This window comes from Cervus elaphus, chromosome 5, assembly GCF_910594005.1.
Source record: "Cervus elaphus chromosome 5, mCerEla1.1, whole genome shotgun sequence".
NCBI classification, from domain to species: Eukaryota; Metazoa; Chordata; class Mammalia; order Artiodactyla; family Cervidae; genus Cervus; species Cervus elaphus.
The window spans coordinates 83,049,235-83,065,699 of NC_057819.1; the positions used below are offsets into that span (position 1 = coordinate 83,049,235).

Consider the following 16,465-nt stretch of genomic DNA (forward strand, 5'->3'; position numbering starts at 1 on the left):
AATTTTGGAGGAATAAAGTTACTACCATGACTGTGGTAATGGTTTCACAGGGGTATACATTTGTCAAAACTTATCAAATTGTACACTTTAAATACATGTAGCTTATTTGTTTGGTCAATTATCCTATCCACTGTTAAATGAAAAAAAAAAAAAAAGTGCACAGATCCCCAGATCCCACCCCTACGCCACTACAGCTGGTTTAAAAAATTTATCCCATCATTCCAGCAGAAGGTTGCTTGACTATTCTCTGGAGGGGAAAATCTGTTCTCTAGAACAACATGCACAGTTAAGAATGGGAATACTGGGGAATCCCCTGGCAGGCCAGCAGTTACAGTGGTTAAGACACCATGCTTTCACTGCCAACAGCCCAGGTTCAACCCCTGCTCAGTAAAGTAAGATTCAGCAAACAACACAGCATGAAACACTGAAGAGAAAAACAAGAATATATAAATAAATATTTATGTACTGAATTCTACCAAACAGTCAACCAAGTGTAAAGACTGATAAATGTATTTTCAGATATGTAGTCTCTGATTCCTCTTTCATAAAAGCCAGAGGAAGTGTGATTCCAAAACAAATGTATAAATCAAGAGCAGGAAGCCACGGAAATCAGGAAACACAGGGTTTAACCTAAAAAAGAAATGAAGGGAATCCCCAGGATGATAATTAAGAGAACAATTGCATGAGACAGCTGTGTATCATATGAATTAGAGAATCTCAAAAACCAAATTCAAGACGTATAAATATATCAAATATCTATACATTTTATTCATATTATTTATTCATTCACTATAGACTTCATCCCCACCTACCCTGAATCTAAAATCATAAAGTCCTTGAGGACAGATTTTTTTTTTTTGCCACTTTGTCCACTGCTGTGTTCTAAGCATCTAAAACAACACCTGCTATCTATTTGGTATGGAATAAAAATTTTCTTCATAAATAAAAATGCTAATTTTATCCTAAGGATCACTACATGTTAGTAATTGGCAATAATATTGTATCTTGAAGTCACAATGTCAGAAGATTTTAATCTACAGATTTAGATTTCTATTGGCTATTCTCCATAAAAATAATTCCATTTTTGCAAAAACAAAATAAATCTTATTTTTCTGGGACTTCCTTGGTGGTGCAGCAGTTAACAATCTGCCTTGCAATGCAGGTGACACAGGTTTGATTCCTGTCTTAGGAACTAAGATCCCACATGCCACAGAGTAACCAAGCCTGTCGGCTGTAACTACTGACTCTGCACACCACAACTAGAGAATCTGTGTGACCAGATCCCACATGATGCAACTAAGACTCAACACGACCAACAAATAAATATTAAAAAAAAAAACTTTACCTAGTTCCCAAACATGATGGAGAAACTGAATCAGCTGATTCCTATTTCATAAAAATCCCTAGTACAGCACACAGATCCAGAGATCTTTGACCTTATATAAACTGTCAAAAAAACAACAAAACCAAAAAACTTTTCAAGTATATGAACAAAAAAACAATAAAGACTTTATCTCATGTCATTTAATATTCCATTACCTGATGCTCTACTTCCTGAACTAAGGATTCCAACAGTTCTGTTTCTTGAGTCAGAGATGTCTTCTGACCTATTTAAAAATAGCAAAGACGAACATTCAGGCTCGTTATTGGTTTGAAAATGAAATTAACTTTCATTGAACATATTCGATAATAAGAAATCAGTCTCAAGTAAGCAAAACTTCTTCATGACAGCTATCTTAAAAAACTTCCCAGGATTTTAATTATAGTAGCTTTGACAAGAGGATTTCAGAACCAACACTAACTACAATAACAGACAAAATGCAATGTAATTCTATTAAATCCTTCTAAGAAACATATAATGACAATATACTCTGTGATGAAATTAATGTTATTGCTTCTTAAGGAATATAAAGATGTACCAAAGTATTTAATCAATCAACCATTCTGAAATAATTCCTCCCCCCAAATTTAACAGCAGCCTAAAAAGAAGAATGTAGTTAGTGGACCATTTTGTATACGAACTGTCAGCAAGAGATATGTTCTTTGAATAAAAAGGAATCTATGAAAAAGAATGCCCAGAGAGGAAAGCAGTCTCAAAGAAGCTGGAAACAGGAGGGATAAATGAATGATTATTACAGTGAAGGAAGAAAGACACTGCTGACATGATTACAGTATAGGCAGGCTTGCCAAATCAGACCATCTTCTGTGTAAATCACAGTCTGAGGAGCTGGAAGCATATCCCATGATGTCAGCAGAAATCATATCAATTTGGTGTAATGTTAACTGACATAAGGGAAAAATTAATAGGCAGAATTCTTTTTTTAAAGCAATCTTTCCCCAGCCTATAACTTATCAACTTTTACTCTTCTAAGACGAATCTCAAGGAGGTTCAAAGCCCCATGTACACAAGAAAACTCACCCATCAATGTTATTAGCTTATTCTTCAGCTGGGTATCTAATCGTGCTATCATCATCTCCACTGCATTCCTAATCTCCCGAACACGCTCGTCTTTTGCATTTCTTACAGCTTCTACATTTCTTTCCTAGAAAATAAACAGGTAAAAACTTTTAATTGAATTATTCAAACAGAAGTAAATGGACCTTAACATAATCACTGCAATTCTTAAAGTCATTTAATTTCCCCTTTAAAAACTATAAGCCAATAACACTTTTTAATTGTTCAAATACAACAGGAAACTCAGAAAAAATTTTTAACAATTAAAACATAATAAAGTACATAATATTTTAACAGTTAAACAGAAAAGATGTGTAATTACAAAAAACTGCTTTAAGTAACACATACAAAGCCTAACCATATAGGAAATCACCGTTCAAAGAGTACACTAAGGTCAGTTCACATCACCCTAAAACAAATGACAAATTTGAAAAACCGTATCTACTCTAGTTTACAAAGTTTTAAATTTTTTTCAGAACTGAGCTAAGAAAGAAAAAAATAAGGTTTTTAAAGACTGCATAAAAAGAAAAAAAAAAGACTGCATAGTACAGTTTTTTTAAATAGCATACCACCAAAAATAAAAAGTAAACTTTCCGATATTTACTATTATAAGCAAAAGCAGTGAGAATGTCAAACTACCAACAAAACACCTTCTTTAATGCCCAAATTAAAATGTCATCAAAAGAAAACAATAGAAAAAAAGGTAGACAAATAAAAGCCAAATGGAAGACATCCAACTTGTTTATAGTCCAAAATCCCTTTGTGCAGCATACATGTAACTCAAAAATATTATTTTCTGTATAAAGAATGTTATAAAAATAATAATCTCAATCTTGATTGCTGCATGACTAAAATAAAAACATCTTTAAGTTAAGAATGGTCCACAAACCTCACTAATAAGTGTCATTCAGGTAACTTTGAACAAAATAAATTCCAAAAGTGTATTTTCTACTTAAATGTTTGATGCTTATTACACTTTCCCATAGAAATATTATTACAAATGGTAAATAACTCACCAGAGCTCTTGACCCAGACAATATCTAAAGAGTAGTGTTAAATACTACTCATTCAATTTTGCAGTTCTAATTCAGAAGATCAGAAATAGTTCATTCTGTGGTAGCAGAAACTCTCCCAAAGAATAAATGATTTAATGACTATAAAATGTCAATACTGATTCTATTCAGAAGTCAGTAATTGACTCTGTAACAAATAGGCTCATTGAACTTATTCATTGATTCCCTATTTTTCTGCAAGAACAGGCAATTCTCTGGCTCCAACTTCAGAGCAGGCAAGGAATTTGGATACAATTCCTCAGCTGGTTTAAAGTTAGTGAGAGAAACTATAAATACCTCTTATCAAATTTTCCAATCTTGAGTTCAACATCTGATTGATCTATCTTATAAAAAACATATATTTTATTACAAGGACTTCCCTGGTGGTCCAGTGGTTTAAGAATGCTCTTTCAATGCAGGGGGCAAAGGCTGGATCCCTGGCTGGCAAACTAAGATCCCACACACCACATGGTGTGGCAAAAAAATAAAAAGAAAAGAAAAATATATGTGTACATATATTATAAACTATAAAAGAAATAATGATCTTTTAGTAGTAGTAGTCTTACCACTTCTTGAACTAAGCTGATCAGTTCCATGAGACGTCGACGAAGTTTGGCTACTTCTTCATTCACTTTAGTAACATGCTGCTCATAAATTTCCGCCAAAGGTTTAAAGGTATGTCCACTATGCTATTTAAATTAATGAGTAGTTTTAGAACATTTTCATATATCTCATCTACATTTACATTCCTTCCTTAACACTCTACAGGTACTACTAAACTGGTAAATAATTTCATGTGAATTTTATCTTCCGCCTGTTTGTTAAAACAGGCCAGAGTTTGCTTAAGATCACTTGGCCCATGCAGAAAAAAATCCTTCCAGATTTTAGATAATGGACTTTAGCAAAACGTTTACTTACCTAGAAATCTTCACTCATCAAAGAAACAAAATCCTTAACCATGGCCAAAACCACCTGACGCAACCTTATTTGTTTCTCTTCTCTGAGTACTAGCCTTCTTCTATGTCCTCAAACTTCCTCCCACCAGTCCTTTGCCAAAGAAACTCCTTCTTCAAAAATAATGCTCTTTCCTCCACCCTCTTCAAATTCTCCACCCACTTAACTCCTACTCATCCTCTGGAACTTAACTCAGGCTTACAGTGTAGGTCCCATGGTCAGTCACTCGCATTAGCACTGTATACTTATTTCTAATATTTTTCACAACAGCAAGTGAGTATAGAACTAGCTGTTTGATATCTGTTGTGTTCATCACTGAACCCCCAGTCTCTAGCACAAATGAATCAATCAGAAAGGTACTTGAGAAAAGAAGATTTAAAAAAAAATCATAAGATCTAAATGTCTACATTCATATTGTTTCACAAATGCCTATAAAGTTGTTCCATTTTAAAGAAACTAGAATTGGAAATCACAGCCAGGATATCAGATCAACTGACCAGGGTATCAGATTAAGGAAAAGGCCTTGATCCTACAGCAGAAGATTTGCAAATAAATATACAGATATAATACATTCTGCTATGAAGCAGATACATTTAATTTTCATTCTATAAACAGAGTAAAACGATATTACTTTCTAAGTCAAACAAAAATGCCAGTGCTTTCAAGACTCTAACCAAAAATAATATGCTGAATTTGTTCCTCTTACCATTCCTCCCCAAAGTGCACACTGGTGGCAGATACACTTCTTACAAGTCCAGCAAAATACACTAAGTTTTTCATGGTGATTCTCACACCTATATGTTACAGGAAAAAAGTACAGTTATAAATTAATTAAAATTGGAACACAGTTACCACAACAAATACCTAAGTTAGGCAAATAAGTCAGTCAATTTTAAATGACTATATCTCAGGAAATATAGAATGAACTCCCATGGCTTTTGTGTAAATTAGACTACATCAACTTAACCTATGTACATCAAAAGACACATGATAGGAGTTAATACCCAAATTATATAAAGAATTCCTACAATTAAACAAATACCCTAGCCAAGCAGGAGAAAGGCATGGCAACCCACTCCAGTATTCTTGCCTGGAGAATCCCATGGACAGAGGAGCTTGGTGGGCTATATTCCATGGGGTCGCAAGGAGTCAGACATGACTGCAGCGACTTAGCACTAGCCAAGCAAACAAACAAAAACAATTAAAATATGGGCAAAATACAAAACAGAAACTTCTCCAAAGAATATACACAAATGGCCAAATGGACAGGTAAAGATGCTCAACATCCTCATAAGGTAAATCCAAATCAAAACCACAATATTACCTCACACTGATTAGCATGGGCATCATAAAAAAAAAGGACTTTCTAGTGGCACAGTGGGTAGGAATCACCTGCCAGTGCAGGGGACAAAGGTTTAATCCCTGATCTGAGAGCACTGCACATGCTGTGATCCAACTAAGCCGATGCACAGCTACTAAACCCGAGCTCTAGAGCCCATGAGCAGCAACTACGGAGGCCGCACACCCGACAGCCCGGCTCCACAGCAGAGAAGCTGACACAATGAGAAGCCTGTGCGCTGCAACTAGAGAGGAGCCCCTGCATGTTAGAGGGTCTTTCCAAACAGAGACACCCACACCATAAGAAACCTGTCTTAGTGTTCACCTACGAAACTGAAAGGAATCTTTCAATAATGTCATTTAAAAAGGCATGTAGCACAATCTATGAAACACCTGGACAAAGAAACTGAGGACATACTTGTCCTTTTCATTTTCTTCATGTTTGGTGAGACTGCAGAGTTGAAGAGTATCAAGTTGCTGTGTTACTTCTTCTGCCCAACGACAGTTTACTAGTTCTCGTAACTGGAGTGGAGCACTGGAGGAAAAAAAAAAATATATATACATATATATATATGTATACTCTCATTCAGGAATTTAAGATCATTTTCTAAAACACATTTCAGAGGTAAATACTGAGGTGGCAGATCTGTTAACTCAATGTGGGGAATCCTTTCAGAATTGTATAGCTTAAATTTTGTCAATTAATACCTCAACAAAGCTGGAAAAAAATTATCAATCAGGAAAAAATAAACACCTTGCTCAAAATAGAGCTCACAATCATATTCATACCAATTATTATCAAAATAGTAACAAAGACATAATGAAAAGTATGGTTTGCAGCCTATTTTTACAATAATGTACTATTTATTTTTAAAAAGAGGAATAAAAAAATTTTAGATTACAAATTTAATTCTCAATTCCTTAGCCTAAAGCTCTACTGTCCAAAATGATAGCCACTAGTCATGTGACTTTAAATTAAAATTCAAATTAATCTTAAAAAATTTCATTACATAGTTACACTAGACTTACTTTAAGTGCTCAATTACCACATTTGACAGCAACACTAGAGAACATTCCCATCACATGGAAAGTTCTATTTGATAGTCCTGATTTTCTTAAAAGTTAATAGGAAAAATGCAAACAATACATGAAAAATGGGCAAAAGATATAAAGAGACAGTTTAAGAAAAAAATAAATTATAAATGGCTAAAAATGTTAATAGATGCTCAGTTCCAATCATTTTTTTAAGCAGATTAAAAACAAGATACCATTTTTCACTTAGCAGAGTAACAAAAAAGGAAACAAGATTGGTAATACTCAGTGTTAGCAAGGATGTGATGAAAAGGTACTTTCATTTTCTATTATTAGGAACATAAAATGGCAAAAAGCCTTTTCCTTCAATGGAATCTGGCATCATTTGAAATAACCAAAAATGGAAACAACCTAAATGTCTTCCAGTATAAGCACAAATAAATGTATAATCTTACAGTGGATTATTACTCAAACATTGATTTTAAATGACATATGTGTACATACCATCAATAAAGGCACCACTAGATTTTACATGGAAAAAAGAAGCAAACAACAAAATATCATTTTTGTGTTTTAAGAAAAAATTATTATGTACACATATCAGTATACATAGATAGATGTCTAAAAGAACAAACAAACAAACCAAACCTAACAGTTTCTTCTCAAAGTGTTAATTCATGAAAAGATTAGGTGGGGGGTATCAGAATCAGAAGCCTTTTTGTTCAGCTATGGATTTTTTTAACAGAAACTTTATTAATTTCTGTAGTTACAAAAGGCAAGTTTAGAAGTTACACAATGATTTTCCAAAAGAAGGTAAACAATGCAATATATTCTATATAATTCTATGTCAGATAAATTAGTCTGCACTTCTTCAGACAGATAAGACTGCTTATATTCTTTTCAACTGTATTCAAAAAGAGAAGAAATGTAGCAGATTGCAGAAAGAACTTTATGAGTATTAGGGCACTCTCTGACCCCATCACCTTACTACCTTCCAAATTCACAATCATAGTAAAATACTTACCGGCAATGAGGACATTGGGCTCTTTGCTCTGTCAGCCAGCGCTAAGGAGGCAAAAGAATTAGATTTTGATTGCAGAAACACCATTAATTTGTACATATTGAGTACTTACATACCAAAATTAATGAGTTTACCTCTCTAGTGTCTGCATTAATTATAGAGATACTTACAGAATAGCAGGCAATCTGTCTCCTCATTATCATCGTGACAAGAATAAATTTTCAAAGGGACAGAACTCATCCCAAAATAATTATTAAGAAGCTATTCTCTCATAGGAAAAAAAAGTGATCCTAGGAGTCTGAATCTCACAGGGGAGATAAAATAATCTCCACAAAAATAATAACAACACTGTCACTTCCACACCCCAAAACAAGCCACTATGATGATTTACTTCTAACTAACTCATCATAAAATCTCCGAGGAATTTTAAGGTACTACTAAATTCCTTTTTGAAAAGCAAACTAATAGCAAAGTATATGCATTAAAATTAGAAAAATTATATAAAATTAGATAAATATATATTTATTAGATATAAATTTAGATATAAAATTAGAAAAATATAAAATAAGCAATACAGCAAAACTGTCATAAGAGTTCTACAGTTCAACAATTCGAACATCTACATATCCTGGTCTCTTCATAATTATAAAAAGGTTTTATAAGAGAATAATATTTCTACTAAACCTCAAATTCTATTACTACAACCTATTTTAGTTATTACTGGATAGGGAGCAGTTTTACACGATCTACAAAGAAGATGCTAAGATTTTCTGAATACATTTCCAAAAACAATACCTTCATGGTTAAATATTTTGTTTGAATTACCTGGTTAATAGGTTCTGAGGTAAATAGATACATAATCCAATAGCTATGTACTCCCTAGTATCCACTATTTCTGTTTATTCCTTCCTGTTTCTATGAAAGAACCTAAGTTTTTAAATAAAGTCAAATAACTCAGAAATAAAATTCCCAAGGAATCCTTGAAGAACAACAGAAGGTAAATAGGGGGAAAATCTACATCACAGAACAGAAAATAAAGCTGTAAGAAAAAGAAAATAGATCGAAAAGGATTCCATTCTTAATAACCTTGAACATTATTTCTTTGGTCCCTGAGCAAAGCCAGATTTAGGTCATGTGTCTTTCCCTCAAACAATGCTCTGCTAAAGTCACAGCACTCCTCCAGAGGTAGTCTCAGCCCACACCTCTCTAGGCTCATCTGAACGCTGAAGAATTGATGCTTTTGAGCTGTGGTGATGGAGAAGACTCTTGAGAGTCCCTTGGAGATCAAACCAGTCAATCATAAAGGAAATCAACCCTGAATATTCATTGGAAGGCCTGATGCTGAAGCTGAAGCTCCAATACTCTGGCCACCTGCTGCGAGGAGCCAACTCATTGGAAAAGGCCCTAATGCTGGGAAAGATTGACGGGAGGAAGAAAAGGGGACAAAAAAGGATGAGATGGTTGGATGGCATCAACTCAATGAATATGAGTTTGAGCAAATAATGGGAGATAGTGAAGGACAGGGAAGCCTGGCGTCCTACAGTCTATGGGGTCGCAAAGAGTTGGACATGACTGAGCGACTGAACAACAACAATACACAAAACCCACAGCACACATGATACTCCACGGTGAAACACTGAACACTTTTCACAAAGTTAGGAGGACTCACATTTCCTGATTTCAGTGTTTACTACAGTTACGGTAAATCACAACAGTTTGGCACTGATGTAAGGACAATGAAACAGAATAGAGAGCCAAGAGATAAACAGCAAGGAACAAATATTCTTTGATTCCATTTATATGGGGTACTTAGACTAGTTGGATTCCAGAGAAGAAGGAATAGTGGTTACCAGGGATTTGGGGAGAGTATAATGGCCCAAAGTAATAAAAGTACACATCCTTGTCTTTTTCTTGATCTCAAGGGAAAAGTTGGGTTACTACTACGTACCTGTAAGAATGGCTAAAATTCAAGACTGAACATACCAAGTGTGGGCATTAACATGGAAGATCTGGAACTCTCATACACTGCTGGTAAGAATGTAAAATGATACAACTATTTTAGAAAAATAGTCTGACAATTGGTTAAACATACACCTGCCATATGATTAAGCCATTTCATTTCTGTTTACCCAAGAGAAAAGACGGCTTAAGTTCATTCAAGGACTTGTATACAAATGTTCATAAAAGTTTTCTTTGTAAACACCAAAAACTAGAAACAACTCTTATGTCCATCAATAGGTGAATGGATAAACAAATTATAGCTAGGCATACAATGGAATGCTACTTTGCAGCAACAAAAAGGAATAGTACTGTTAAAACACCACAGATGAATCTCAATTTTTGCTGAGTGAAAAAAAGCCAAACCCTTAAGAGTACATATTGTAAGCTTCCATTTGTATAAGATTCTAGAAAATGCAAACTTATCTAAAGTGATGGAAAGCAGATTCCTGGTTGCTTGAGAACAAAACAAGCAAAGGGAGGCATTACCAAGAGGCAAAAAGAAGTTTTGGGGGATTACAGACATATTCATTATCTTGATTGCAGGGATGGCTTTTCAATGGAAACATTTGCCAAAACTTATCAAATTATATATTTTCTATATGTGCAGTTTACTGTATGTCAAATATACCTAATTTTAAAAGACTGAAAAATGAAAAACAAAGTCAATAATTATAGGCAAACAAATTGCTACCAATACTGAAAATCAAGAGGGGATTAAAAACAAATTTTAAAAATTAGATGAGATAGATGTCAGTTAAAAAAAAGGAGAAAATACGAAATAGAAACAGACATTGAGAAAAAATCAACTGAGCGCAGTGAGAGAAATGGAAACACAGCCAATGTTCCTGCCTCCTGGTACACGTGTGGAGGCACCAGATAGTCCTTGGTAGAGTGCCAGCCTGGGAGGAAGTTCACTCTCAGACTGCCATCAACTACCAGGTGACTTCGGACAAGTCTATTCATGCATCTGAACATTAGTTTGTTAAAATGACACAAGTATCTGGGCTGTCAGAGATAGTTCAAGCTCTGTGGACAAAGGAACAGAGATGGGATGGAAAAGAAAGGAAGGCATTCAAATAAACAATATTACAACTCGGTTGCGTGGAGCTCTCAACATCTCAAGGACTTTGCTTCTGTAATTATCCTCGTCTCTCCAGTATCATTATGTATTCTCTACTGGCTTCATCCCAGCAAGATAAAAACCTCCTAAAAGATGACTCTCAACATCCCCCTTCAATTCATTGCCTTATTTCTCCCCTTTACAGTAAGATTCTCTGACAGTTTTTATACTTGCTATCTCTTTCTCCTCCCACTCTGACATCAAATTTTCCCCCACTGTTCCACTGAAATTACTTATTAGGGTCATCAAAAACCTACTTATTCTCAAATCCAACTGTCAATTCCCAGGCTACAACCATATGACACGGCTAACTCACTTCTTTTTGAAACATGTTTCTCATCTGAATTCTGTGCTGTCTCACTCCTGGCTCCTTCTTAATATAGTCTACTGAATCCTCCTTCTCCTAACATTTGAACGTTGAGTGACCCAGAGTTCAGACCTAAAGATCTCTTCCCACAGGAAGTAATCTGGGGATCTCATCTAGTCCCCTGCCTTTAAATATTAACTATATGCTAATAATTCAATCCATTCCTCAAATCCAGATTCATACTTCCAACTGTCAACATCTCCAATTAAATGTATAATAACCACCTCAAACTTGACATACTAAAAGAAGAACTTTATTTATACATTAAAAGGGTGAATTTTATGGTATGTGAATTATATCTCAATTTGTTTAAGATTTAAAAAATACAAATATTGTAATAAACTGAACTAGTCCAAAATTTTCAACAGTAGTATCATGGTCATAAATTGGTTTAAGACAGATCTATATTTAGTTATATTGCTCTTACTAGCAAAAACAATGTTTTTTGTACTGTTACTAAAAGATTTTAAAAGTTTAAAAAAAAACCCACAACTTTTATAGCCACCCAAATCTGTTCCTCCCCCAGTTTTTTCTGCTTCAGAATGGAAAACCATTCATCCAGATGCTGTAAAAAACTTTCCTCATAACACATCTCTATGAAAACCCACTGAGTCTACCTTCAAAACAACAGAAAAGCCTTATTTTTCACCACTTCTGCTGTTCCCCTTCCAGTCCAAACCACCATTCACCATTTCATTCATAAAGCCCATCCTGACTGTTCTCTCCACTCTCTCAACCATCTGCCAACAGTCTACTTTCCACACAGTAGCCAGAGTGAAAGCTTTCAGGGCATCAGCTACTTCAAATCACTCAAAGCTTTCAATGGATAGCAGCACAGTTAAAATGAAACCCAAGGTCTTTACCAAGGCTCATTTCCATTCCCCCTCTGCCTCTGTCCACTTTGCTCCAAGTACACTGGTTTCTTTGCTATTTCTCAGCACACTAAACATATTTCTTTCTCAAGGCCTTTCCCTTTCTGATTTCTCTGCCTGGTACCTTCTTTCCCAGATATTTCCATCACTCTTCCATTTCATCCTGGTCTCTGCTCAAATGTCATATACTCAGAGACATTCCCAGATTACCCTACCTAAAGTAGCTACCAACCTGCCTGTGCCCTCCCAAAGTCCCTACTCTAAACCCTTAACCAGTTTCACTTTTCTTTATGCTATGAAGGATATCTAATACAGCTATTTACTTTTTTGTATATATCCTAACTAGGAAAGAATCCAACTCCTTGAGAAGTCAATGCCTAACTCCAAGTAGGCATACAATTAATAGCCATTGAATAAATGAACAAATGGACGGTGTACTTGGGAACAAGACAACTCTAAGAAAAAGGTTAGAACCAGATTATCCAGATGGTCTGAATACAAGGTTAATGTTCTTGGACTTTACCCTTCAGGCAATAAATCTAAGGCTTCTGGGAGAACAAAAAAAAATGGCATTACTGGAAAACATCAACACAGCAGCAGGATACAAAATGGACTACAGATTAAACATTTAAGACAGATCAGTTAGATGGTAACTGTAATTACTGAAGCATGAGGCAATAAGTATCTGCAATTCTCTATTAAGTGAAGTGAAGTGAAGTGGCTCAGTCATGTCTGACTCTTTGCGACCCCATGGACTGTAGCCCACCAGGATCCTCTGTCCATGGGATTCTCCAGACAAGAATACTGGAGTGGGCTGCCATTTCCTTCTCCAGGGGATCTTCCCAACCCAGGGACCAAACCAGAGTCTCCAGCATTGTAGGCAGACGCTTTACCGTCTGAGCTACCAGGGAAGCCCCATTAGGATGGTAATAAAAAGAATGGAAAAGCAGGACAAATATAAATGACACTAGGAGATAATAGGACTTCCCTGGTGGCTCAGACAATGCGGAAGACGCAGGTTCAATCCCTGGTTTGGGAAGAGCTCCTGGAGAAGGAAATGGCAATCCACTCCAGTATTCTTGCTTGGAAAATCCCATGGATGGAGGAGCCTGGTAGGCTACAGTCCATGGGGTTGCAAAGAGTCGGACACAACTGAGCGACTTCACTTTCCCTTTAGGAGATAAAAACTTAAAAATCATTGGTGTCAAGAGGTTTTAAGTTTGAGTTCCTGGTAGAAAAGAAGAAACAAAAAAGTTCAAGAGAGTCAACTTGAGAAAATAACAGGAAGAATTTGATTTGAAGCAAATCTCAAAGATGCTGGAAGGACAATCAGGAATGACATTTATAAGGCAATGTTGAAGGAAGATTTAGAAGCCATGCAAAAGTAAACCAAATTTCTCAAAGTAGATGAAAAATTCCCAGACACTTCATAAAAGAGAATGCCAGCGCAATATTTAAGAAACATACTCTTGTAAGGAACAGGATGAGGAAAAGGTAACAGTGAAGGAATGAATGATCAGTGAGGTATAAGATAATAACCAGAGGTCATCTATATAGTGGTATTTGTATCTGTATTTTTGTGCTCGTCGTGTCTGACTCTTTGCTCCTCTGTTCATGGAATTTTGCAGGCAAGAAAACTAGAGACAGTTGCCATTTCCTACCCCAAGGGATCTTCCGAGTCCCAGGGATCAAATCCATGTCTCCTGCTTCTCCTGTGTTGGCAGGCGGATTCTTTAGCACTGCGCCACTTGAAAAGTCCATGTATACTAGACCTTCATCAAAAGAGGTGAATCCAGATCCACTTTATCAATTAACTACAGTGACAGAGGCCACTTAAATCTATCTCACTTCAGCTACACCGTTTATAAAACACAATATGTGTATGAGTTGCTATTTTTAGAATACAATAAAATAGCACAAGTGGACAGTATATGTTAGTTTCTAAATTAAACCTTTTAGCTTACTTATCTCATTTAATGCCACAACCATCTTGTGGCACAGATCTTGTTATCCACATTCTATTGTTCGAGAAAACAATGCAAAGATCAAGTCTCTCAGTTTATGAGTGGGAGAAGCAGCATGGTCTGTAACCTAGGCCTTCTGCACATGTAGTGTAGTGCCAAAGAACACAGGCTCTAGAGCCAGACTGCCTGGGTTCAAATTCAGCTCTATCATTTGCTAACTGTGTGACTGGAAGCAAATGATTTAAGTGTTTCAGATATTACTCTTTGACTAAGGGATATTTATCTTCCTCAGGCAGGAACAGGGAACCACAGAGAACGTTTGAGATTTAGAGTATGTTACATGACTTTGACTTTCTCAATAAAGGAAATTATCTACTAAGAGTAATGTGGGCAGGGGAGTTTTCAGCTATGGCCTGCAAATGTGCACTGAATTCCTACATACAACCAAAATAAGCTCTTCTTTACATCTTAGGCTTTCTCATAATTTTGTTGTGGGGTTCACCGACATTTAATTTTTAAAGCCATCAGATTATATTCACCTTTAAGGTCTCTTTTAACTATAAGATTATATGACTTTATTCTTTGCCTTTGAACCCATTACTAGCTTTTTCTCTATCTTACCCATCAAACAAGTATAAACTCTCCCTCTTGAGTCTCACAGCACTTTGTAAGTGCCTCTTTATGACACTACACATTCCTCAATATAAACACAAGGTCCATTCTCTTAATTAGATTTAAACTCCTGCAGGGAAAGCGCTTCCATCACTTATCTTGGCATCCTCAACTCCAAATACAATGCAGGTAAGCACTTCATAAGTACTTGTTAAGTGTGCAATGATTTAATAATGTAAATATACTAAAGTTACACTGGGCTTTGGTTTCCAGATATTCCAAGGCAGATATCACTTGATTATTCATCTCCACAGAGCTTAACAATATAAGTTGACAACCTCCCTATTAATGAACATTAAGACATTTTTAAAAGGGCATGAAATATCAAATTTTAAGAAGATATAAAAAATGGTTAATTTTTACAATATACCCTATATATGCTAAATGCATGTAAAAAGAGGTACATAACTTACCCTAATACAGCTGAAACAACAAAGCTTGGAGCAATGAGGACACAAGCGGGCGTCCCGCAATTTCTCCATACAAATGAAACATCGGAAAACCTCAGCAATGCTCTGAAAATAATAAAAAGATGTTAAAGTTCACCAGATTCGGCTACTGAATCAAGAGTATAAAGCATGTCTGCAATAATTCATTCAACATTTACATTTATTTTGGATTCACAACATCTCAGTTTCAACTATATTCCATATACTCTTGGATAGTCAAGGTCCAGGTACCTCAGATATCTCCTGAGGGAAAAAATGCCTCCATTTTTCTAAGCTTCACAATGATCCTAGTATAAGCAAAGAATATGGAATTCAGACATAGACTTCTGCACAAATATTCTCACTGAAACAATAATTATAACTGCAAGAATCTGGCTACAGCCCAAAGGTCAAAATATTAAATTACAGGAGTTAACATAGATTATAATAGCCACTAGAAAAATGTTTGAAGTTTATGATAAAAAAAAATCCTTATGATGTATAACAAAAAAAGGGCAAACTATATAACTGAATGAACATTATGAACTTGCAGCTTTTTCTGCAAATTCCCCAAGGGGAGTGGATTGTGTTTATAAATTTTTTTAAGTATAAAAAGATCCATTAATGGCAGCATATTTTGATCAAGAGGGAAACTATGTAATTCAGAATATAGAAATCTGAATTTCTGCCAAGATGTTCAAACCAACTAGCAATTTATTTGAGCCTGAAATTCTGCCTGTACTGAGAATTTTGGTGGCAGCTCTATGAAGGCTTTGGGAAAAAAAAAAATTACATAAATAGAAGGAACAATATTATCTTTGCTAGTTTCAGATGAATCAATTTAGGAAGTATCTGGCAAGAAAACAGATATAATTAAATGTAGGTTATTACATATTGTAAGTTTATTTTTACAGTACTCACATTTATTTTTACTCCATTTCAGAGGAATTAAAACGCTTCTAAAAACCAAGGTAAGGTTACAAAACCTTTATAATACTTTTACAAGAGGAATTAAGGAGAAAATTAATCATGAGTCTAACCATGACTCTGCAGGACCAGAATCCGTGAGATGCAGACGCTGGGAGGGTGGGGAGTTGGGACACAATACGACCATTGGACGAACTAGTTTCAAGTGGAGTACCCAACTAATATAGTTGTCCCTAATTAAGAATCAAGGATTTAGTATTTT

At 35.4% G+C, this 16,465-nt stretch overlaps 1 protein-coding gene across 4 annotated transcripts in view; it reads right to left on the minus strand.

Annotated features, from left to right (window-relative positions):
* The window catches only part of TRIM37 (tripartite motif containing 37), a 168,282-nt gene that overhangs the window by 150,601 nt on the left and 1,216 nt on the right, over nt 1-16,465 (minus strand). For all 4 annotated transcript variants that reach the window (XR_006341158.1, XM_043902818.1, XM_043902816.1 and 1 more), the window contains exons 2-8: nt 15,262-15,363; nt 7,856-7,896; nt 6,218-6,334; nt 5,168-5,255; nt 4,074-4,196; nt 2,420-2,543; nt 1,540-1,607 (exon numbers count right to left, since the gene is read on the minus strand). Coding sequence is in view for 3 of the 4 variants with exons in the window: in XM_043902818.1 (XP_043758753.1) it covers nt 1,540-1,607; nt 2,420-2,543; nt 4,074-4,196; nt 5,168-5,255; nt 6,218-6,334; nt 7,856-7,896; nt 15,262-15,363 (663 nt within the window). In the remaining variant the exon portion in view is untranslated. The remainder of the gene's footprint in view (nt 1-1,539; nt 1,608-2,419; nt 2,544-4,073; nt 4,197-5,167; nt 5,256-6,217; nt 6,335-7,855; nt 7,897-15,261; nt 15,364-16,465) is intronic.